This window comes from Toxotes jaculatrix, chromosome 6, assembly GCF_017976425.1.
Source record: "Toxotes jaculatrix isolate fToxJac2 chromosome 6, fToxJac2.pri, whole genome shotgun sequence".
In the NCBI taxonomy this organism is placed as follows: Eukaryota; Metazoa; Chordata; class Actinopteri; family Toxotidae; genus Toxotes; species Toxotes jaculatrix.
In genome coordinates this window covers 2,583,431-2,608,029 of record NC_054399.1, presented here as the reverse complement: position 1 = coordinate 2,608,029, position 24,599 = coordinate 2,583,431, and the positions used below count along the sequence as shown (strand labels likewise).

Here is a 24,599-nt window from a genome sequence, read left to right as displayed (position 1 = left end):
GAATAATTGAGCACATGTGTCCTCAGGTGTGGAGGCTCTGGTGAGCTGGCTGCTGGACCATCCAGACGTTCACGTCACTGAGCTGTCAGATGCCGACACGGTGTCAGATGAGTACTCTGATGAGGAGGTGCTGGAGGAGCTGGAGGAGGCAGAGCCTACGTTCTCTGTGGTACATTCCTTTCTCTTTTATTTCTGCCATTTCCCGTTCAATAATGGACAGAGCCAATGTAATATTCCTTGTGTTTTACTTCAGCCACCAGGTGTAGTGGTGACTGAAAGCCAGACATTTAAGAAGAGGTCAGATTTCCAGAGCAATGACGATTATGCTGTGTACGTTAGAGAGAACATTCAGGTAAGAGCGGTGACATTTCTCTAATGCTAACATAAGAAAATGTGACTTAAGTCTGACTGATCACTGGCTTCTGTGCAGGTGGGGATGATGGTGAAGTGCTGCAGAACGTACGAGGAAGTGTATGACGGAGATGTCGGGAAAGTAATTAAACTGGACAGAGACGGACTTCATGACCTAAATGTGCAGTGTGACTGGCAGCAAAAAGGAGGAACGTACTGGGTTCGCTATATCCACATTGAACTACTTGGTAAGTGTTTTTTTTTTGTGATTTCAGTGTGACGTGATCCTGGTAATGATACCGACCAATGGCTGCATGGTTTATTCTTCATCCTCACCCTGACATGTTTTGGGTCATTATTTCCTTTACCAGGTTTCTCACCACAGAGTTCTCCATTCCATATAAAGATTGGTGACAAAGTGAGAGTGAAACCCACAGTCACAACACCCAAGTACAAATGGGGCTCTGTCACTCACAGGAGTGTGGGAGTTGTGAAAGGTAAGTCCTTATTTTTAGCCTTTAAATAGCAAACCGTCTCCATGCTGCTTCTGTTGAACAGATAGTTTAACATACTGAGAATCCTCTGTTTTCTGCTTTAATGGAGCTGAATGGTTTGTTTTAGCTTTCAGTGCCAATGGAAAGGATGTGATAGTAGACTTCCCTCAGCAGTCCCACTGGACTGGCTTGTTATCTGAGATGGAACTGGTGCCCAGTGTTCACCCTGGAGTGAGGTATGGATGTGTTTAAGGTTTCTCTCTCCCCCAGTTGTAGCATCTCTGTATCCCAACATGTTGTTCGAATCCAGCCCCTGTTCTGTGTGCAGGTGTGATGGCTGTCAGATGTTCCCTATAAACGGCCCCAGGTTCAAATGTAGGAATTGTGACGACTTTGACTTCTGTGAAAACTGCTTCAAGACCCGCAAACACAACACCAGACATTCCTTTGGCAGGATCAACGAGCCTGGTTAGTCACACATTCCCTCGGGTATTATGGTGTTTCTCGGTGTGTGCATGTGTGTGAACCTGTTGTTCATCTTCACTACAATTAGGCCAGTCTCCAGCATTCTGCGGCCGCTCGGGAAAACAGCTCAAGAAGCATCACAGCAACCAGCGTGGGATGCTGATTGACGATTGGTCTCGTGCTGTCAAGAGCCTCAATGTCTCATCCTCGGTTAACCAGGCCTCGCGCCTCATTGACTGCAGTGATCAGTGTTGGCAGTCCTCCGGCTCACAGGGAAAGGTAGGAGATTGGATTCCATACTCTAATAAGCTGGATGACAGTCTATTTAGATTGCTTTATTAAAGCGTAATGCATCACCTGACAGGATTTGTCATTCTTTGCTCTGCAGCACTGGATTCGCCTGGAGCTTTTCCCAGACATTCTTGTACATAGGCTGAAGATGATTGTAGATCCAGCAGACAGCAGCTACATGCCGTCGCTGGTGGTGGTGTCAGGTGAGTTAACTTTATGTTGTTGTTTTTTTATTATGCACCTGTATGGATATATTGTTGCCCTCTAGTTCAGATAAATGCCACTGGAACAGATTATCTGCTCTGCGAAGGATGTTTGTAATAATTTATAATCAGCTTAAATAAATATTTTCTTCATTTGCAGGTGGAAACTCTCTGAACAACTTGATTGAGCTGAAGACAATCAACATCAATCCCACAGACACCACGGTCCTTCTGCTCTGTGACTGCACTGAGGTTGGTTGACTTAGTAATTGACATCAACCTCTAGTTGTTGTTTAATGCCATAAAATTAGTGCTGTGTTAACTTGAATGATGTCTTCGACAGTATCACAGGTACATCGAGATTGCAATCAAGCAGTGCCGCAGCTCTGGTATAGACTGCAAGATTCATGGACTTGGCATCGTGGGGCGCATCAGAGCAGAGGATGAAGACCTGGCCACGGTCCCTTTCCTGGCATCTGACAATGAAGAAGAGGATGATGACAAAACTGCCGCTGGGAGGTATGCCCGGCCAAGGGATAAATATTCTGGGAGTTGGTTGACTGTCTGATGCTCTCCATATTTGATGGAGAGTTTGGCGTTGTCACGTTTTATCACGTGGTATTCATAGGATGTTTCACTGTAGACAAGAAAATGAAAATAGAAACGAAGTGAATTAATTTTCGCCCTCTCGCGGTGTGTTTCCGTTTTGCCCTTCAGCCTTGCTCGAAAGAAGCCATCAGGACTGGAGTCAGCAGCCACCATCAGGACCAAAGTGTTTGTCTGGGGGCTGAATGATAAGGACCAGCTGGGAGGACTCAAGGGTTCTAAGGTGCAGCCTGCCACATAATGAAATAATAATTCAATTTTAAGGCTTGTGTGTTTTCATCCCAAATCAGTACTGCTGCTTGTTAGTTTAATCTATAACCATGTGTGTTTATAAACTGATTATAATGTAAAGTCCCTAACCCTAACCCTTCACCTGCAAAGTGAGGAGTAACTACCACTGTCAGGTGGATGCAGCAGAGTAAAAAGAATTAAAGCATTTCCCTTTTAAATATAGTTAAGTTGCATAAACTCGAAATAGTCAAGTTTTATACAAGTCATCAAAATTGTGCCAGAGGCTCAGACGCTGCTGCATTCTCTAATCGCTTTTGTTTCACAGATCAAGGTGCCTTCGTTCTCTGAAACCCTCTCTGCACTCAATGTGGTACAAGTGGCCGGTGGTTCCAAAAGCCTCTTTGCAGGTGAGTAAGAAATGCTCCATGGAGTCTGTGCTGTCGTGTAACATGGTGTATGCTGTGTGTAACTCTGGATCTGTTACTGTTGCAGTGACAGTTGAAGGCAAGATTTATGCCTGTGGAGAGGCCACTAATGGGAGGTTAGGCCTGGGTCTGTCCAGTGGGACCATCCCCATCCCCCGTCAAATCACTGCACTCAGTAACTACGTGGTGAAGAAGGTCGCTGTGCACTCTGGAGGGCGCCACGCCATGGCCCTGACTGTGGATGGGAAGGTCTTCTCCTGGGGAGAGGGAGACGACGGCAAACTGGGACACTTCAGCAGAATGTATGTTATTCTACAGAGGTTACAACAAATAATATTTTCTCTTTTTTGCAGATTCTTACAATAGCCATATTCATTATGACTTCAAGTTAATTCCCCTCCTCCAGGGCCTTTAACAGTATAACTTTACACATAACAGTCTCGCTCTTGATATTTGAAATTGTACTGGCTGAAATGGAAATTCTTAAATATTTGTGTTTAGCATCTCAAAGAAAACAATGATTCTCCTCACAGGAACTGTGACAAACCTCGGTTAATTGAGGCTCTGAAAACCAAACGTATCCGCGACATTGCCTGTGGCAGCTCTCACAGCGCGGCAATCACCTCCAGTGGAGAGCTGTACAGCTGGGGTTTAGGGGAATATGGACGCCTCGGACATGGGGACAACACTACTCAGCTGAGGCCTAAACTGGTACGTCTGTATCTTCTGCTGCACCTTTTTTTTCTTTTTTTTTTTACAGCCAGTTTACAGGAGTGGTGATAGGATGAAAGTGAGTAGTAGGACAGACAGAGTCCCAGAGATATACAGTACTGAGGATGTAATTTTACAGCTGTAGCACTATCATCAGCTCCTTTAAAGTAAAACGGATATATTTACACCCAGTAACTTATTGTTGACTATGTAGGAATAAATTTATTTATGCTGTTTTGCTGCTATAGATCCATACAATGTACTATGAAGTGTGTGATTTAACCATGCTTCCCTGGTTCCTGTGTCTTCCTCATCTAGGTAAAAGTGCTTCTGGGGTACCGTGTTATCCAGGTGGCTTGTGGGAGCAGGGATGCTCAAACTCTAGCCCTCACCGACGAAGGTATTTCTGTTAATGCAGTGAAAGATCGAAATTTGAAAGACCTCTAGTGTTGTTTGTATCTCGTGCTGTACCAGCATGTCGCCAAGGATTCACTTCCATGTCTCTATCATGGTGGTGAAATGATCACAATCACAGACCAGTTTAAACGATGCAGGTTTCAAACATTTGAAAAGTTTTGAAAGTGGTGAATGTGAATTGTGGTTGATAATGTGTGTTTTTGTTTTTGTTAGGGTTGGTGTTCTCCTGGGGCGACGGTGACTTTGGCAAGCTCGGTCGTGGAGGCAGCGAGGGCTGCAACATCCCGCAGAACATAGAGAGGCTCAACGGACAGGGCGTCTGCCAGATTGAATGTGGAGCACAGTTCTCCTTGGCTCTCACCAAATCTGGAGTGGTGTGGACCTGGTAAGATGGACGAATGATATAACTACATGGTCACTGACTATCTGTCCTTTGGCTTTCATATCACTGTTTACTGTTCGTGCTCCAAAACAGGGGAAAAGGCGACTATTTCCGACTGGGGCATGGCACTGATGTCCATGTGCGGAAGCCCCAGATGGTGGAGGGACTGAGAGGCAAAAAGATCGTCCACGTTGCTGTTGGAGCACTACACTGCCTGGCTGTCACAGACACAGGACAGGTTTGCACTGACCTCCACCGCCAGTCCTGTAAAACACAGCACATCACTCAGGCACTCTGCTCGTTTACTGCCATGGCACTGTTCCAGCTGTCGATGTATTGACTCTCACTCTACTTCTCAGGCACCTCTGACCTTTGCTGTTATACAGCTTATTCCTCCTTGTATAATATCTCCCCTCAGAACAAATTTAATAATGTTAGCACATCACTTCCTATGATGAGAGGCAGCTACTCAGTGTTTGACCACTTTGAAAGATTGAGTACTTGGAGCGGTGTCTTTTATTTTTTCTTGCGTGGCTTTACTGTAGTTCCAATCACTGTGGCTTCCCACACTGTTCAGCAGTGTACCTTAAAGTATGGAATGTTAATTTGATTATTGCCTATTGTGAAACTTGACAGTGTCACACAGACTGTGTTTAATTCTGAGACACATGCTGAAGGTGCTGTATAGTGCACAATGACCTAAATCTAATTAAGGCGATGTGCTTCTCTGTCAGGTGTATGCGTGGGGTGACAATGACCACGGGCAGCAAGGGAACAGCACCACCACCGTCAACAGGAAGCCCACCCTGGTTCAGGGTCTGGAAGGACAGAAGATCACTCGAGTGGCCTGTGGCTCCTCCCACAGCGTGGCCTGGACCACTGTGGACGTGACAACACCTTCTGTTCATGAGCCAGTCCTTTTCCAGACGGCCAGAGACTCCCTCGGAGCTTCCTATTTAGGTAATCCTCCCTGTCCTCGTAGCCTGTTAACACAACCCTCCTGCCCAGTCTTTGTCTGTCCTGAGGGTTGGGACTGTAATGATTGTATTTTAGAAGTGAAACAGCTCTTGGAGCGGGAAATTTTCCTTGTTTCTCCTTGCTTTGATTTCAGCCAGTTTCTTTGTATGTTTTCTTTGTTTCCCCATTAATGTATATATACTAGTGTTTTAATTTAATTTGTTAATCACTGCACAAGATTTTTAGGATTCCACAAAAATAAAATGGACTTTTAAGAAATTAAAATAATTTTCATTTTTGTAGAAAAAAAATGATCCCTTTGTAAACTGTTAGATTTTTTTAAAGAATGATCAGTGGGGCAGATGCATAGTAAATCTCTGATTGGCTGTTCCTGGTTCCTCAAAAAGAGCCACTCGGCCTGTGACTTGCACCTAGAGGCAGCTGCAGTGGTAACACTCACTGCCTGTAGGTGGCTCATACCTACAGGGCTAAATCTGCTGGCCCTACAGCTCCGCAACTGGCTGGTGATAATGATGACTGGAGCTGCTTAAGAGAACTTCACATCAGTGACACTGTGTCTCATTGTTTTGGTGTTGTGCACCTCAGGTGTACAGTCAGACAGTGACTCCTCAGCAGTTAGCAACAAGATGAGCGGGCAGAGCAGCATGAAGCCCAATCGACCGTCGCTGGCCAAGATTCTCCTCAGTCTGGATGGCAACTTGGCCAAACAGCAGGCTGTCTCTCATGTGCTGTCAGCTCTCCAAATCATGTATGCAAGGTATGTGGTATCCACAGGGTTTAAACTATCCGCTCCACGTGGCCCAGACATGGCAGAAGTGCTGTTCCTTTACATTTTTAGTTTGGGACAGTCAGAGGATGTAGAAGTTTGATCATCTCTGCATCGACCCTGTGAACAGCAGAGATGTGCATAAACTCATCAGCAGATTATCGTCTTGTTTGTTCAGCACCAGTTAAAATCCTAATAGCTGCATCAGCAAACTAGAAATAAATGATGTCCCGCTGAGCCTGGAGTTCTAAACAGGATGAGATAAGTGTGTGTCTGACCTCTAAATGAATGAATATGGTACCATTAATTGGTTCATTCATTCATTCATTCATTAGTTGGTATTACTGTTGACAGGATGTGCTGTGTGTTTCCCCAGGGATGCGGTGGTTGGTGCTCTGATGCCAGCCAGCATGATTCTGCCAGCAGAGTGTCCTTCCAGCTCACCTGTTCCCCCATCAGACTCCTCATCCTCATCCAGCGTGAGTGATGAAGAAGGTCCACCAGTTCCACCTGAGACCGAGGAGCGGGTCAGCCCTAACCCCTGGCAAGACAAGAAGGGCGAGGTAAGGAACACAACATACACTGGAACTAAAATAAGCTGGTAGAAAAAATATATTTAACACTATCATATAGTCTGAAAGTTTCTTAATGTAGTGTTCTTTGTTAATATAAAAAGGCCGTTGTGTGAAGATGTGTTTTTGTGTGTGAACAGGTTCCTTCATCAGAGGACGCCATCACTCCATCATCAGCTGTGACTCCATCTGCCTCAGGTGCCTCCTCGCGTCCTTTCATCCCCGTCACTGACGATCCAGGAGCAGCCAGCATCATAGCTGAGACCATGACAAAGACTAAAGAGGTCGGTCTGTCTAATCCCAAACTGATACGTGTGTTTGGTGAAGCCGTTATCGCCAGCCGTGTGTGCCTAACTCAGCCGTCATGTTCATCATCAGGACTCTGAGAGCCAGAGCAAAGTGGTTGGTCCAGAGCCTCAGTACCTGGACGAGTTCACAAGCCTTCTTGTGCCAGATGACACACGAGTAATGGTGGACCTGCTAAAACTGGCAGTGTCCTGTCGCTCCGGAGAGAAAGGCAAAGAGGTGCTGTCTGCTGTGCTGTCTGGCATGGGTACAGCTTATCCACAGGTGATGTTTTATATTCTGGTTCAGAGTCCGAGTGTGTGTGTGTGTGTGTGTGTGTGTGTAGGTCTGTGATAAACAGGAAGGCAGATGTTAACGCTACGTTTGGGTCTCTGTGGTGTGCAGGTTGCTGACATGCTGCTGGAGTTGTGTGTCACTGAGTTGGAGGATGTTGCCACGGATTCACAGAGCGGCCGTCTGTCCTCCCAGCCAGTCGTTGTAGAGAGCAGCCATCCGTACACAGATGACACCTCTACAAGTGGCACTGTGAAGATCCCAGGTAAAAAGAAAAACGTTATGCAGTCCTGGAGGGATTCTTTGTTTTACGCTTTAGTTTGGTATTCAGTAAATGTTTTTATCTAGAGAAACTTGAATGAGCAAGACATTTTCCAGGATGTTGCAGGATTTCACTATGACTGAATGTACACATTTCTTTTTCCTTTTTGTAGGTGCTGAGGGTCTAAGGATAGAGTTTGACCGGCAGTGTTCAACCGAGAGACGCCACGACCCGCTAACAATCATGGACGGAGCCAATAGGATCGTCTCTGTTCGATCAGGTGATGAGAGGAAGACTGCAAAACTTAACCACAAGTGAAGCCAAGGGATCACAGACAGAGTGACATGCTGTGTATTTGTTCCAGGTCGGGAGTGGTCTGACTGGTCCAGTGAACTACGGATCCCAGGAGATGAACTGAAATGGAAATTCACCAGTGATGGCTCGGTCAATGGCTGGGGCTGGCGCTTCACTGTCTATCCCATCATGCCTGCTGCTGGTGAGCCGCAGCACACACATACAGCAGGACAGATGTTAAACAACACTGAGTGACCTGTGATAGAAAACCCCAAGTACACCAGCTTTTATAACTCTTACGTACTCGTACATCCACTGTTTGACAGTATGTTTCTGAAATCAAATTATAATACTCCAGCCGCGTTGTTACATACACGTGTCCAGACTCAGCCTGTTTTAATGTCTTTCTCAGGTCCCAAAGAACTGCTGTCTGATCGCTGTATCTTGTCCTGCCCCTCCATGGACTTGGTCACATGTCTCCTGGACTTCAGGCTCAACTTTGCCTCCAACAGGAGCATCGTGCCTCGCCTAGCTGCTTCCCTCGCAGCGTGCGCCCAGCTTAGTGCACTAGGTACAGTATGGTTGTCTTGGTTAAGTTTTCCCTTAGTCCAAACAAAGGCAGAATTTACTAGAATTTTTATGTCCACCTGTAGTCGATGCCGTCCTTTTAGAAATTATATTTGTATTTTAAAAATACATCATTGTATTTTGTGTGCTTCAGCTGCGGGACACAGAATGTGGGCTCTGCAGAGACTACGAAAGCTCCTGACCACTGAGTATGGTCAGTCCATCAACATAAACCGGCTGCTGGGAGACAGTGAAGGCGAGGCCCGCTCGATGGTGAGTGCACTCTGATTGGACGGATGGGAGATACTGACTGATCAGCTGATGAGTTATTTACTGTATATGTTTACTGTGTTTTTTGTATTATTACCATTCTGCATATCTATTGCTCCTTGTATTGTCATACATGGTTCTTTGTAACATGGGTTTCAGTGAACTTAAATGATGCTAGAAATACTTGCTGATCACTGGTGTTAATTCCATGTCCTGTCAGTTATTTTGTTCATCATTTATGTTTCCCTGATTTGCAGCACGATTTGTGACTGTTTCCTTATTTGCTCCGTGTATTTGCTGTGTATTTATTTATTTATTTATTTATTTCCCTCTCCCCCATTTAAGCCCCGTTACACCATCTGTTGCAATTGTGTAATTTTCTGTTATGCTTTGTGTAGTTCTTTGGGTAATCAATGTAATGATGATATTAAATGAAGAAAAACTGTTGCGTGTAGTAGAAAGCCAGGTCCGTTATTATAAAGTCAGTAATTTTAAGAATCATTTATTTATTAAAAAAACAATTTTCTTTCAGACTTTCACCGGCAGTGCGTTGGCGGCTCTAGTAAAGGGTCTACCAGAGGCCCTGCAGAGGCAGTATGAGTACGAGGACCCTATTGTCAGGGGAGGGAAGCAGCTGCTTCATAGTCCCTTTTTTAAGGTATGATGTTCTGTCCTCATCCAAACAGTGGGACCATATGTTGAGAATATAGATTCTCTTTGATTATTAAATGCTGTTTTCTCTCAGAGGCTAATTTTAACATTTTGTCCAGGTCTTGGTTGCCCTTGCGTGTGATCTTGAGCTCGACACCTTACCCTGCTGTGCTGAGACCCATAAGTGGGCCTGGTTTCGCCGATACTGCACTGCCTCTAGAGTGGCTGTGGCTCTCGACAAGAGGACCTCACTACCAAGACCCTTCCTGGATGAGGTGGGTGTTCCAGGCTGTGCTGTCTGTGCTAGCCTCCACTTTTTCTTCACCACACTTTGACCTGAAATAGTTTTTAATCCACTTTCCACCGTCCTTCGTATCCCTTTGAAGGTTACAAAGAAAATTCGTGAGCTTATGGCCGATCACGAGAGCATGAACAGCCTCCACGAGAGTCACGACTTGTTCAAGCGCGAGCATGACGAGCAGCTGGTGCAGTGGATGAACCGGCGACCGGACGACTGGACCCTTTCTGCTGGGGGGAGCGGCACCATCTATGGCTGGGGCCACAACCACAGGGGGCAGCTGGGGGGCATCGAGGGGGCAAAGGTCAAAGTGCCCACTCCCACTGAAGCCCTCGCCACACTGCGGCCGGTGCAGCTTATCGGAGGGGAGCAGACTCTGTTTGCTGTCACGGCTGATGGAAAGGTCTGCCCAGATTTTCCTTTTATCCCACACTCTGCATCAGAAGCCGTGTTGTGTTGGGCTGCACATTAAATATATATAAAACATATATAATGTCATACTAATATATTTTGTCTTGATCCTCAGCTGTACGCCACAGGATATGGAGCAGGGGGCAGATTGGGTATTGGTGGCACCGAGTCCGTGTCCACCCCGACTTTACTGGAGAGCATCCAACACGTCTTCATCAGGAAGGTGGCTGTGAACTCTGGAGGGAAGCACTGCCTGGCACTGTCCTCCGAGGGGGAAGTCTATTCATGGGGAGAGGCTGAGGATGGAAAACTCGGCCACGGGAACAGAAGGTCGAGACTGAATCACTTCAGTCACTTTGCTCTTTAAATTTCCAGCTCATAACACACACACACTGGCAATACAAATCTATGTCACTGTAAGAATGAAGGATTAAGAGCGAGTGTAAAGGGTTGTTTTTATATTAACTGTGAGTCCTCTTGACTTTAGCCCCTGTGACCGTCCTCGTGTAATCGAGTCCTTGAGGGGAGTTGAAGTGGTGGATATTGCAGCCGGAGGAGCTCACAGCGCCTGCATCACTGCCAGCGGAGAGCTCTTCACCTGGGGCAAAGGTCGCTACGGACGACTGGGCCACGGAGACAGCGAAGACCAGCTTAAACCAAAGCTGGTCAGTCAACGCTTTGCCCACACGACTCAAAATACTGTGCACTTAACATGAAAAAAATAACTGTTGTCAACCTGAAGTGTTTCAGCAACATGTACATGTGTCAGTGTTTGGACAGGAATCAAACTGTTCACTCTGCCTCACACTGACGTGAGGTAAAGCTGATGTTTGCGTCTGTGTGGTTTATCCAGGTGGATGCTCTACAAGGTCACAGGGTCATTGACGTAGCCTGCGGCAGTGGGGATGCCCAGACGCTGTGTTTAACGGATGATGACATGGTCTGGTCCTGGGGAGACGGGGACTACGGCAAACTGGGACGGGGAGGCAGTGATGGCTGCAAAATCCCCATGAAGGTACGGTTGATTACCCAGCGGTGTGTACTGGAGGTCAGCGAAGGCATCACTTTATACTTCTGTCCTCTTTCTTTTGTTATTTTAAATGGAAAGGGAGCAGAGTATGAAAACTACAAGCTAAGCAAAAAAGCATCAAGCTTTTAATTAGTTTTTCATTTTTATGTAAGAAAATTAGCCATAGCCATTTCTGTTAAACACTGCTAGCTTAAAACTCGACCCTGGTGGCTGATTTAGTCTTTAAAGGAATAGTTTGACATTTTAGGAAATAGATTGACTCACTTTCTAATGCTGCATCAAACGGTTGATTCGTTTTTCTTTTTTCTTTTTTGTCTTCAGATTGACTCCCTCACTGGTCTTGGTGTGGTCAAAGTGGAGTGTGGGTCACAGTTTTCTGTGGCTCTTACCAAGTCTGGGGCAGTGTACACATGGTATGTACAGGTTTTTTTTTTGTCAATGGGAAATGTTCAGATGTTACACTTGAGAACTTATTTGCGTGTTTATGTCGTGTCATTCAAAGGGGGAAAGGAGACTATCATCGGCTGGGCCACGGCTCTGACGACCATGTTCGACGGCCCAGACAGGTCCAGGGTCTACAGGGGAAGAAGGTCATCGCCATAGCTACGGGGTCACTGCACTGTGTGTGCTGCACAGAGGATGGTAGGGAGGACCACTGCAGATTATTGTTGTTAATCATCTCTTTTTATTCATTTATTTCAGATCATTTTATTTTACAACGTGTCTTTGCCACGTTGTCATGTGTTATCGAGTCCTGAGGGTTCAGCTTAGTGTGGTTGGATTGCAGCTCCACAGAAAGCTTTGCTGTTGTGTTTGGCACAGGAGAAGTGTATACGTGGGGTGACAATGATGAGGGCCAACTTGGAGATGGGACCACTAATGCCATCCAGAGGCCGCGGCTGGTGGCTGCCCTCCAGGGCAAGAAAATCAACAGGGTGGCCTGTGGCTCTGCTCACACCCTCGCCTGGTCCACGAGCAAGCCCACCAACGCTGGGAAGCTGCCTGCACAGGTACTGTACTTACTTACACTTACCTGTGCTTTCAATGGAACCTAATTCAATTTTTTTTTATCTCTGGACAGTAATTACAGCTTCCTGTAGATGGCAGTAAAGCTTTGTAGACACAAGCACCATTAAAACAAGCCATCTCCAGACCCTCAAATGTATCACGCTGTCAGTCTCCAGCTGTCTCTGTGGTGTGTTAAAGGTTCCCATGGAGTACAACCACCTGCAAGAGATCCCCATCATGGCCCTGAGGAACAGGCTTCTTCTCCTGCATCACATCTCAGAGCTCTTCTGCCCGTGCATACCCATGTTTGACCTGGAGGGTCGGCTGGGGCAGACGGGCCACGGGCCCTCGGTGGGCTTCGACACGCTCAGGGGCATCCTCATCTCCCAGGGCAAGGTGGGAGGCGTGGAATTCAGACCCGGAAACACGCATCTGAAGCACACACAGAGTTTCATGTAGCCAAAATGAAAAATTTAGAAAATTTAATTGACATTAAAACATAATCTTTATTTGTCTGACGGGATTTTTCTCTCTGTGAACAGGAAGCAGCTTTCAGGAAGGTGGTTCAAGCCACGATGGTGAGGGACAGACAGCACGGACCTGTGGTGGAGCTCAACAGGATACAGGTACAGTAGGAATATATGCAAACACACGTTTTAAACATTTGCTCACTCATAGTCTGTCTCACAGTGACTTTCTTCTTTCTTCATCTCTCTTCAAGTCTCTTCTTCCCTCTTACTGTAGTTCCCTCCTCCTCCTCCTCCCCTCACTCTCACTGTGAGGCCATGTTCCAGACAGGCTCCTGAGCATTACATGTGATGTCTTTCATAAGGGGATTTTTCTGTGGTGTGTGTGTGTCTGCGCTGTAGTTTGTCTGTGGGGGTTCCTGGACTGAGTTTTAGGCTTCGCTCCACATAGAGCCTTGGCTCGGAGCAATGCCCCCCCCCCCCCCCCCCCTGTAACTGTGGTTGTAACCCCTGTGCACAGAGCTGTCATGTCCATGGGTTCATGCCCATCAGTCCTTCCTCTCTATGCAGGAGGAGGTTATTAAGCACAGAACCGAAACACATCAAACCATAATCTTTCTTTTTTTTTCCCACCCTGCAGGTGAAGCGTTCCCGTAGCAAAGGGGGTCTGGCAGGTCCCGACGGGACCAAGTCTGTGTTTGGTCAGATGTGTGCCAAAATGAGCTCGTTCAGCCCAGACAGCCTGCTGCTTCCTCACCGTGTCTGGAAGGTCAAATTTGTGGGTATGTGTCCATGTCCAAAAAAAATGTCTCTGATGTGACATTTTCTTCAAGATCAATGTGGAATTATCCTCAGAACAAGTCCTGAGCACGTTTCCTCATCCTGGTCATTTTAATTATACATTTTTTTATTTTTCTCAGGGGAGTCTGTGGACGACTGCGGCGGAGGCTACAGCGAGTCCATCGCAGAAATGTGCGAGGAGCTGCAGAACGCCCTGACTCCGCTACTCATTGTCACCCCCAACGGCCGCGACGAGTCAGGCGCCAACAGGGACTGTTTCCTGCTCAACCCCGCAGCCAAGTCCCCTCTTCACATGAGCATGTTCCGCTTTCTAGGTATAATCCAGTTAATCTCCCAGTCAGGTCTTCTGGGGTGTTAATCCTAGATAAACAAAAACTGAAAATGTGCATGTTTATTTTAAAACACACAAACGCTTCCTGTGCATTTTCACTGATAAAACACCCGGCCTGTTTACCATGCTTCATTTCATATAGATGTTCCTGTTTTGTTTTTTTGTTTTTTTCTGAAAACATTTTCTACAGCACAGTGACAGCACAGTGTTGTTCAGGTCTGATCTGTGACTAATGCCCTCTGCCTTGCTGTGTCTGCAGGAGTTCTCCTGGGCATTGCAATCCGGACTGGAAGCCCTCTCAGTCTGAATCTGGCAGAGCCCGTATGGAAACAGCTGGCAGGCATGAACCTGACCATTGCTGACCTCAGTGAGGTACGTACACAGCCCTGCTCCTCAGACGCTCTCAGTGCGTGTGTGTGTGTGGTATGTTCTGATTAATCGAGTGTGCCCCATGCAAGAACCACTCATGCAAAAACCTTTATCTGAAGTGGCATGAATGAGTGGTTCATTCAAACACTGTAACATTCAGAAATTTTCTTAGAATTGTGCAAACAAAATTCAGCCTTGGTCCACATCTGTCGCACACGTCATTAACACATGGTATTTGCAGCATGCTCTCATGCACACAGTGAGGGCCAACAAATAAAGGTATGTCCAGTGGCCAGTCCCACGCTGGACCTCTGTAGAAGTAGTATATATTACCATGCAGATCATACTTAACTGTGTGGTCTGATAAATCGTGGAACCACCTGTGTTACCTGTGTCCACCTGTGTCCACCTGTGTCCTGTATTATGTATTTCCCTGCTGGAGCTGGAAAAACTCCACATCATAGATCACTATAATTACCTCCTCTGGTCCCAGCACAGTCCCGTCCAGTCTGGGTGCCTTTCCTAATAATGTTTAAAAAAAAAAAAAACTGACTGAAACCTGTAATTTAGGCAGAACTTTTGACTCTGAGCTGGTGTTTGATCCTGAGGTGAGCAGACTGGTCGTCTGCAGGAGAGTTGAAGGGTGCACAGAGAGAAACACAGAATACTAAGGTACAGTTTGAGGTGACAGGGACAGGTGCATGCATGTGCCCTAAAAACTACAAGGAGTTAGTGAATTATTGTAGTTTGGCCCATTTGTCAGCGTGGTGAGCAGCCGGAGCAGCAGCAGAGACCGTGACACACATCTCATTAAAACCCTCAGGTCCTAACTGCTCCAGGTTGCATAAGAAATCTTTCCAATTCAGTCACATCTGAACAAACACATGAAACACATTTATAGATTCAGTGTGACTGAGACACTGCGGATGTCAAACATCCATCACATGAAAATCAAAGATGCTGCTTGTAACTCAAGAACTGACCTGAGAATCATCATGTTCTAAGTTAAACCGGTGACAAATGAAACAAATACAGGCTGAATATAGGCTCCTGAAGGTGTAGCCCACAGCAAACTCTCTGTATCCATGGCAACATTATCCTGTTTACAATCCCCAAAACATTGTGGGAACTTTATTAAAATTTGATTGTCTTGATTTTTTTTTTTTTTTTTTTTAATTTTCTGAGGGGGGAGTTTGAGGCGTGGTGGGTCTTCAACGTGTCAGACTTTTAAAATCCGCTGCACTTTTATGGTTGTGTTTCTGTCAGCTGATTTCTGACTGTGAAGCTGACCTCTGACCTCTGACCTGAAGCTTTGCAGTGTGAAATTCTTTTTACTCTTCAGAGACATTTTGTGAATGAAACTTTGCCATAAATGGAGCAGGACTGGCAGAGAAGAGTGTGCAACTTCTCATGCACAGGCGGCTTTTACCAAAAACTTATAACAAGTTTCTGCAGTTAAGAGTTTGCTTGATCTAACTCATGAATGAACCTGACAGAAAGTGTTTAACGATGATTTTAGCGTATTCTAACTCTGCAGGGGCTCGAATCGTTTCTACGTAACCTAACATCTCTGCCTCCGAGCTACATAAAGGAATGCCTCTCTTTATGTCAGATATTATATAACGTTTCAAGCCCTTGTGATTTGCATTATAACCTGAAAGAACACATTCCTATGCATTCCTCCACATATTAATCCATAAGCCCATCATGTCCCTGCTCTCTAAATGGCACAGAATACTACAGTATGAAACCTTTCTGTAAACTTTTACTTAATCTGCTCTTCAAAGACATTTGTAAATATCACCTGCATTCATTTTAGTAAAAGGAATTATGAACCACAGCCTTGGCTTTTGTTTAACAGATGGCGTGAGTCCGCTCCTGCCCTCACGCTGTGATCATGAGCTCCTGAACCATCTTTGGGAGAATAGTGGTTTGGAAAAAAGGCCCTTTTTCCCTCACAGAGCTTCTCTTGTTTTGTGGTTTTGCCCTTGGGGTATTAGAAAGGTTAGATGGGAAATGAATCCAGCACAAGACACAAAGAGTGGATCGCTGTGGAGCTCACGGGAACTGTGTTGTGGGCACAAGAGCATGAGCGTGATCACGTACACACACGCAGCACACACACACAGTCATATGGATGTCCTGCACATACCTGCTAAATTATAGTTTATTAAGAGACGAATGGATGGAACAGACTAGTTGAAATGTGTTTCTTTACGTCTGATCTGTTCCTCCCAGGTCGATAAAGATTTTATTCCTGGCTTGATGTATATTCGGGACAACGAGGCCACAGCTGAGGAGTTTGAGGCCATGACCCTGCCGTTCACAGTGCCCAACGCCAGCGGCCAGGACATCCAGCTCAGCTCCAAGTACTCCCACATCACCCTGGAGAACCGTGCAGAATACGTCCGCCTGGCAATTAACTACAGGTGTGTGTGTGTGTGTGTGTGTGTAGGTAGGTGTGTGTGTGTGTGTGTGTGTGTGTGTGTGTGTGTGTGTAGGTAGGTAGGTGTGTGTGTGTGTGTGTGTTTTAACCTTCCCGTCTCCTCTTCTTGTTTTCCACCCTGCAGGCTCCATGAGTTTGATGAGCAGGTGTCTGCAGTTCGTGAGGGCATGGCTCGAGTGGTTCCTGTTCCCTTGCTCTCTCTTTTCACCGGTTACGAGCTGGAAACTATGGTGAGTGGAAACCGTTTGTGAATGTTGTTTCTGTTCTCGCTCCACGGGCAGATTTTTACAGTAACTGCCCCCACCCTCTCCCCCACCCCCTCCCTCAGGTGTGTGGAAGCCCAGACATCCCTCTCCACCTGCTGAAGTCAGTGGCCACTTACAAGGGAGTGGAGCCGACAGCACCGCTCATCCAGTGGTTCTGGGAGGTGATGGAGTCGTTCTCCAACACGGAGAGGTCTCTCTTCCTGAGGTTCGTCTGGGGTCGCACACGTCTGCCTCGCACCATCGCCGACTTCCGTGGGCGAGATTTTGTCGTGCAGGTGAGAAGTGGAAAACTGACATGTTGAAGGCGTCGTTTCACATTTTGGGACGTGTGTTATATTTGACACCTGAATCGAGCTTATTATGTACTGCTCATCTGTGATAAAGGTGAGAAGATCCCTACTTTGGACAGAACCAGGCTGTCCAGACTTTATGCTAAGCTAAGCTAACGCACTTCTGGCTGTAGACATCTGACTTTCTCAAACTGGATCTAATTTAATGTTTACTTCCTGTAGGTCCTGGATAAGTACAACCCTCCTGACCACTTCCTGCCGGAGTCCTACACGTGTTTCTTCCTGCTCAAGCTGCCCAGGTACTCGTGTAAACAGGTGCTGGAGGAGAAACTGAAATACGCCATCCACTTCTGCAAGTCCATCGACACCGACGACTACGCCCGCATCGCCCTGTCCGGGGAGCCCGCCGCCGACGACAGCAGCGAAGACTCCGATAACGAGGACGCTGACTCCTTCGCCTCCGACTCCACCCAGGACTACCTAACAGGACACTGAACTCTGACCTCTGCAGAGGGATGAGTGGAAGGAGAGCTACCACAGAGAGACTGTGTTGATCTCAGCTGGTAATACACACATTCATACAGGCATTCTACTAAGACACAAACGTCTGTGGGGGAAAAATGTGCAATGAGCTTTAAAAGCATTATAAGCTAAAGAGAGGAACAAACACAGGTTTGCTCTGATTTAGTTTCTTTAAAATAAAGTGGGGTGATCAGCTGCACACGTGATTGTTGTGTTACATGGGAATTATGTAAAATATTACAGTTACAGAGTTTAAAAAAAGGCTCCAGCCTAGCACTGTGGTAGATTCCTCCTCCTGGTTTGTGTGAATTACCTGTCCTTAGTTTGTATATAGAAATTGATGTGCAACAAAACAGTAGTATCACTTTTTGTTTCTTGGTAATAGCCATGTTTCTTTATATATATAAAAAAAAAAACAAGCAACATTTTTAACTTGAAAAGAATCAGTGTTTCTCACTCGGCTCACGTCAGTCAGAGCCCACTGAAGGGTCATTTTAGATTCCTGTATTTACCCCTGCCCCCACCATGTTTCTGCACTGTCTCCTTGAAGAATGTATATAATATGATTGTGCCATGTATCCACCGAAGGTCTCATTCCTGCATATTAAATGTTAATACATTTCTGTTAATAAATACAAAGGAAAAAAGACTGAAACCTTTGTGATGGTACATTTTGGTGTCGGAGTGACATGTTCTCAGCTGGAACAACTGTGTGCATGTGCGTGTGCGTGCGCGTGTGTGTGTGTGTGTGTGTGTGTGTTTTCTGTGTGCCAGCTGAACAGCAGGCAGGATCTGAAAGGGTTTTAGAAAAACAAATGCATCACAAATTGATACAGGGGGTGTTTGTAATAATTTCAAAATGACATCAATTTCCTGGATTTTTTTTTAAGCTATAAATCTTTGTCAGACATTGTAGTCTGGATTAAGGTTATTGTGTAAATGTAATGTGTATGGAAAGGGTTAAAAGGCTGATCTCCTCATGGAACCACTGGATTGAATTTTTCCAAACTAGGTCAGAGATTTGGGTTTTCTTCCCTCCTTTCACCAGGTGGTGCTTTAGTCAAAATTAAATCAGATTTTCTTTTTGATTTCTTAAAGAATCCCTTTTAATATACGGCACAAAGGTTGTAGCAGGACGACGGTGGAGTGTTGCCTTGATACTGGACACCACTGATAACCTCGAAGCTCGATGGGATTAAGGAAATCTCCCATAATTACCTCTGTAGCGTGCTGTTGTCAGCAGTGCTCGAGCATGATGAGGGGCTGTGCCTCACTCGTGCTGGGAAAAATGGTGATGTGATGGAGGGGATCTGGAGACCCCCACTCAGTCATGCACAGACTCCACATTCCTCATAGTGTCTCCAGCTGTAGTAAACTCCCTCGTGTGTGTGTGTGTGTGTGTGCATGTGTGCGCCGTCTACGTCCACTCCACCTCGTTAGTTCATGCATAGTTGTGTGTAGTTCAAAGGCACGAGAAGGAAAAAAAAAGCGTCTTGATTTGGCTTAAAAATCATTAGCATTCTTTGTCGACTTAGTGCTTTTTCTGTAAAAGTACATTATACTGGAGGGAGTCAGGTGCTTTTCAATACAGTCCAGTCTGAAGGCAGGGAGGGACGGGGGAGGAGGGAGGAGGGAGGAGGGAGGGGGGAGGAGACAAGGAATGAACGGTCTCCTTCATCCACAGCTGTATGGTTACGTGTCATATAGTCTGTTACATAAACTAGTCTGCAACTACACTGGCAAAATGTGAATGGACGTGTTCATTTTTTTTCTTTTCTTTTTTTTTACAGGTTTCTATCTAATACTTCTGACTCTGTTCACAGTGATGAAGCGCTGCACCACTCTAAAGGCCTGGAAACCCTGAGTTCCCCCTGAAGGAGTCCAGTACGTTGCTTTATGACCAAATATCTGAAAAGTCATGATATTGAATGTACTTTGTGTTTTGTGCTAATTAGTAAATGTTAGCATGTTAACATGTTAAACTAAGAAGATGAAGATGGTAAATATAGTATATTCCAGAAACATCCATATGTTTGCATTGTCACTGTGAGTTAGCATTAACTCACAGAGCTGTTGAGTATTGAGCCATTAATTAAACATGACAAAGTTTAACTTTGATTGTTGCTCGTTTAGTCGTGAATATTTTCTGTTAAGTTCTCAGAGGATTTAAATGTTGTTTTTTACTGCAAACTTTCCTCCAATACAGCAAATATACTCAGTCTCATTCCTCGTCCCACCACTCAGAGTCACTCTCATACTCAGCCTTTCCAGGAGTGAATACTAGTTATACATGGTCCAGCGGTTCTCATAACTCTGGCCACGGTTATGCAGACTTTGATCAGTTATACTACACATGACTGATCCACTCAGTCCCAAACAAACACTTATAGTCAGTCGCCCATCGGTGCCTAACATCTAAAACTGAGCTTCAGTTTATGAATGCAGAAAATTTGTGGACACAGGTGACTTTTCAGTTTCAGTGGTTATAAATACAGTAAAGCTCCTGACAGATCTATAAACAATTCCAATACTTCTCTCTCTCAAACAGAGAAGGTCCTGTTGGGTCCTGGGTGGGCATCAACAGAAACACAAGAAAGGGCTTTTTAAAAGTTGCAGACACAGAGCCATCATGCTTTTGTCTACCTCCCACATGCAGTCACATGCTGCTGCAGACCCACAGCGCTGCCTTCCCTCGCTATCTGTCTGTCCGTCTGTCTGTCCGCCAAATTGGCTAAACCATCCTGAGCCGGGTAGCATCCGCTGGACCCGCGTGATCCAAACGCAGTGGCCTGAGACTCTTCTGCAGACACGTTTAACAGCTTAACGTGACCTTTTGTTTAGTGCTGCTCATACAGACTAACACTGTCATTATGAGGGGCTGCTGCTTAATAGTTTACATTAAAGCATTATCCAGTTATTTTTAACAGGCAGAAAGGACCACAGGGAAGGTCCACAGTAAAGATCCAGTGTTTCAGTGCAGTGTTTATGCATACATGAATGTTTATGAGTTGTGTGTGCACTTATACATAAATCTACACATTTAAATATGTATGATGTGTGTCTATGGTGTTTTACCTGCACACTAACCTCACAGCTTCATGCTGTAATATGACAGTTCCCTTACATGCTATACATTGTATATTAATAATGTTTTAAACTTCCATTTCACATAGTTAACATACTGTTAGGATCTTTAACATCTTTTTTTCTGTTTTTTTTTTTTACCTTTAATGTCTAGGTATAAAAGCGACTTCTTTACGTTTAAAGAAATTTACATTACAGAATTCTCCACTGGAACATTTATGCTTTTTCTTCCTGCTTCTTTTTAATTCCAAAGAGTGAACTATAACCAGCACCAGCACCCACAAACAAACAAACAAACAAACAAACAAACAAACAAACAAACAAACAAACAAACAAACAAACAAACAAACAAACAAACAAACAAACAAACAAACAAACAAACAAAGTTGCTTGCTGTTAGATAAGGGCACAGCCCCACCCAAACACCCCCCCCCCGGATGGTAGCTTCACCATCCAAATTTTTCTTCAGTGATTTCAGTTTCATCTTATTGATACCGGATGAATGAGCCAACCAGAACCAAATGAGTATTTGATGTGATGCCGCTCCATAGTGTCGTCACATTTCACAGTTAAATGTTGTACTTTTTACTCCACTGCATTTATCAGATGACAGTTATAATCACTTAAAGAAAGAAGTAAAGATGTTGTTTATAGCCAATTACTTTAAGTGAAGGATCTGAATATTTCATCCACAGCTGTGCTTAGCCTTAGGATCACATTGCTGATGACCTCTGTACAAAATTATCATCTTTACATGGTGTCCCATCAGTTGCTCCCTGTCCCTCCTGTCCCTCTGTGTCCAAAACATTTTGTTTGCCAGGTTCTGTCTCCAGTCTTTGAGTGATTTGACCTATGCCACTGATCAACTGCCGCCTTTTACACAAAGAAACCAGGCAGCTCCTTTGCACCCCTGAAGGATCAGAGGAGGCCTTCGGGCAGCCTATGAAAATTTCATGCCAGCACCACCACAGCTACTGGGAAGCTTAAACTATTGACCTATGGCCAGTCGCTGCACTGTCCAAAGGATAAGAAGTTCAGCTGTTCTGACGGAGGCTTGGAAATGTTTGTGGAATCAGACAATATCATCAAAATACCATCATGTCTCCTCACAACAGCGGAACCACGCTCTGAGGATCTGGCACCATGAAACCCCCCAAAAACCGACTTTATATGACAGGTCCAAACCAGCTAAGAGACAGGAATTGTTCTCAGTCCCCAGTGAGTCAACCAGCTTGAGCTTGGCTGTGAGCCATTTGTGCCACAGCCCTGATGAACTGGGATAGGTTGGCTTAGGCCCTCGCCCATTGTTCCTCTCAAAATGGTTGGTTAGTTATCTGCTGAGCCAGAGAGGTCACCGAGTTGGCGGCACATGATCCCACTCATCTACAGGAGACTGAGAGGGAGGGTAGTGAATACAGTGCATGCCCCCAGGCTCTGTAATGAAGGCAACATCTGATTCTCACCAGCCTGATGAGGAGTGCGATGATTAAGTGAAACAGCTGAGGCTCAAACTTCCTTTTTGACTTTGGAAGGAGCAGTTTATAAAAACTGCCTCACCACGGGGTCCACCAAGAAACCTTACATTTCTGTAGAACAGTTTTTAGCTTAAAGCAAACAACAGAAGAAAAGCTGTGTTACAACACACGTCCCCTTGTTTTTTAATGTGTGATAATAATATTTTTTCAAATGTATTTTATGAACCCTGGTTCATTCTCTGGTTTCTCCTTGCGTGTGGAACATCAATGAGGAGTTTTGGCTTTTGAAACACAAAGCATGAAAAACAATATATAGTATTTGTGTTGCTACCTGTGATTCCTTCCTGCTCCATACTTCCACTCTATACTTTGCAAAATACCGTTTCACTATCATAAAATGGCAAATATGGACCTTCTTGGTCCAAAGCAGTCGAAAGTCTGATTGTGGGAACTGTTCTCTGCCCTCAGACTCAGTGTCCAATCAATGGGCTTCTTTTCACCACCTATACTGATGTAAACCTGCTCAAATTAAAGCTGAGATCTGGCACTTTAATGTACTGTCAGTGATTTTATTTCAAATCGAATGTGTTGGAGTCTGGAGAAGAAAAAGAGGTCACGGCTGCCTCTGACCCTTCTCAGGCACTCTGCCTCCTGAAAGCGTTGTGTGTGGCCACTTCACGCTCACTTCATTCATTACAAACATGTAAATGTTAATGAACAGGAGGCTGCAAGGATCAAAGAGACAGTGAGTGATTCATTCTTTATTAGTACATTAGTAAGAATCTTACAAAATCACAATTCACAATCACTATTCAAGACAACGACGATGATGATGATTTCAATCCTGCGTCACATGACTTTGTTGGTATGACCACTCAGTTTGTGCACGCAGGAGATTCAGCAGTGAGTAACTCATTCATCCAGGACTCTCAGAGTCGGTAGTGGCTCGTTAACATCATTCAAAGCCTCTGGCTCACTCTCTTCTCTCCTTGTTGTACATGTGATTGCTCTGTTCCTCCTACTATGTCTCACATCACCCCACAAGACCAGTGTGCAGTCTCCCCCCCGGGCATCTTCTCTGTGTAGCTTTCATCTTCTGGTGTCACAGGCGACAGCGGGTCCAGACCAGGTGACTCCAGCTGCTCAATGGGAAACATTGTCTTCTGATTTCTGAGAATGAAAGAAGCCAGTGCTGCAGTCACTCAGCTGCAAAGATCATTTTGCAAAGAAGAGTTAATGGAAATATATTTTTGTCACTGATTGTGTTCAGTTCAATGGACAGATAATTTTCTGAGAGGGAGGTTTCAGCGGTGGGAGTTTCTAATCACTTAGGTGCTGTTAGTCAGGTTCACTGGCTTTTACTCATGGATAGCAGGATGTTAAAATCCTAATCTGCTCAGTTGTGTTGGGTCAAAAGCAAATGTATTAAGAGATTAAACTAAAGACCAAGACGGGATCTCACCAGCCACGACGTTGCCACGACGATGTTGACGTGTGGACCCATGAGTACTCAGTGGTCATTATTATATGAGGACTCAGTACTCATGGGTCGGACCACACCTATCTTCATACTCGACCTTCATTTTAATCTCAGCTACAGAACCTGAAGTTTTGTGACAACATCTTGCACAGTTATGACACTGTTGTGATGATAACATCTGTCCACAGATGGACAGACGGACGGACGGACGGACGGACACGTAAACACTCAAAGCCACCTCTGTGGTAGTTCTGGCTACAGCTGATGTCTAAAGGACAATTTGTCATGATGACAGACTTACAAAGTAAAAAAAGAGAATACCAATCCCGCTGTCATGGTTGGTGATTAGATACACACCCCCTGATTTTGTTATCGTGCCTAAAGGCGCCACCCCAAATGACCAAATGTTATCCTGAGTCACTGTTTTCTTTTTAAATTTAACACTTCACGGTGTGTTTTTGGTTTCATCCTCTGGGATGAAAGACCCAAAAAGAAAGAAAACTTTACGTTTTTAAGTTTATCGGTTTATTTGTGGTGTTAGCGCTGGTCGATTCTCACCGATTTCAGAACATTAAACTATTTTTGGTGCAGATGCATAAATAGAATCACGGGTCAGTTTGGGAAGCAGAGCTTCGTGGTTCCTCTGATGCTTTTTGGCTTCCAGGGCTTTGGGCTTAAACATTAACTTTCTATGCTGATTACAGTTAGAGGTAATTTGATGGGCAGTTAAGCTGTAACTAGAAAGTCTATTTTTTGGACAGTGCATTTAATTGGGTGGTTTTCACAACATTTTTTTAGACATTCTT

General features: G+C 45.1%; 1 protein-coding gene across 2 annotated transcripts in view; it reads left to right on the top strand.

Moving 5' to 3' along the window:
• Positions 1-18,158, top strand: part of herc2 (HECT and RLD domain containing E3 ubiquitin protein ligase 2) — a 37,703-nt gene extending 19,545 nt beyond the window's left edge. For both annotated transcript variants that reach the window (XM_041039664.1, XM_041039665.1), the window contains 45 exons: positions 27-169; positions 254-352; positions 431-599; positions 723-848; positions 973-1,081; positions 1,174-1,313; positions 1,399-1,589; positions 1,699-1,804; positions 1,965-2,056; positions 2,148-2,323; positions 2,522-2,633; positions 2,967-3,048; positions 3,134-3,368; positions 3,600-3,777; positions 4,096-4,177; positions 4,408-4,579; positions 4,670-4,814; positions 5,311-5,536; positions 6,140-6,311; positions 6,697-6,883; positions 7,033-7,176; positions 7,271-7,462; positions 7,583-7,736; positions 7,906-8,013; positions 8,098-8,229; positions 8,440-8,598; positions 8,749-8,867; positions 9,397-9,522; positions 9,635-9,790; positions 9,902-10,216; positions 10,340-10,554; positions 10,712-10,889; positions 11,078-11,239; positions 11,576-11,667; positions 11,757-11,896; positions 12,077-12,264; positions 12,461-12,658; positions 12,805-12,888; positions 13,370-13,511; positions 13,650-13,844; positions 14,121-14,233; positions 16,469-16,659; positions 16,801-16,906; positions 17,005-17,217; positions 17,455-18,158. In XM_041039664.1, coding sequence (XP_040895598.1) covers positions 27-169; positions 254-352; positions 431-599; positions 723-848; positions 973-1,081; positions 1,174-1,313; positions 1,399-1,589; positions 1,699-1,804; positions 1,965-2,056; positions 2,148-2,323; positions 2,522-2,633; positions 2,967-3,048; positions 3,134-3,368; positions 3,600-3,777; positions 4,096-4,177; positions 4,408-4,579; positions 4,670-4,814; positions 5,311-5,536; positions 6,140-6,311; positions 6,697-6,883; positions 7,033-7,176; positions 7,271-7,462; positions 7,583-7,736; positions 7,906-8,013; positions 8,098-8,229; positions 8,440-8,598; positions 8,749-8,867; positions 9,397-9,522; positions 9,635-9,790; positions 9,902-10,216; positions 10,340-10,554; positions 10,712-10,889; positions 11,078-11,239; positions 11,576-11,667; positions 11,757-11,896; positions 12,077-12,264; positions 12,461-12,658; positions 12,805-12,888; positions 13,370-13,511; positions 13,650-13,844; positions 14,121-14,233; positions 16,469-16,659; positions 16,801-16,906; positions 17,005-17,217; positions 17,455-17,727 — 7,037 coding nt within the window. In that variant the 3' untranslated portion in view covers positions 17,728-18,158. The remainder of the gene's footprint in view (positions 1-26; positions 170-253; positions 353-430; positions 600-722; positions 849-972; positions 1,082-1,173; positions 1,314-1,398; positions 1,590-1,698; positions 1,805-1,964; positions 2,057-2,147; positions 2,324-2,521; positions 2,634-2,966; positions 3,049-3,133; positions 3,369-3,599; positions 3,778-4,095; positions 4,178-4,407; positions 4,580-4,669; positions 4,815-5,310; positions 5,537-6,139; positions 6,312-6,696; positions 6,884-7,032; positions 7,177-7,270; positions 7,463-7,582; positions 7,737-7,905; positions 8,014-8,097; positions 8,230-8,439; positions 8,599-8,748; positions 8,868-9,396; positions 9,523-9,634; positions 9,791-9,901; positions 10,217-10,339; positions 10,555-10,711; positions 10,890-11,077; positions 11,240-11,575; positions 11,668-11,756; positions 11,897-12,076; positions 12,265-12,460; positions 12,659-12,804; positions 12,889-13,369; positions 13,512-13,649; positions 13,845-14,120; positions 14,234-16,468; positions 16,660-16,800; positions 16,907-17,004; positions 17,218-17,454) is intronic.
• Positions 18,159-24,599: the final 6,441 nt, after the last annotated feature.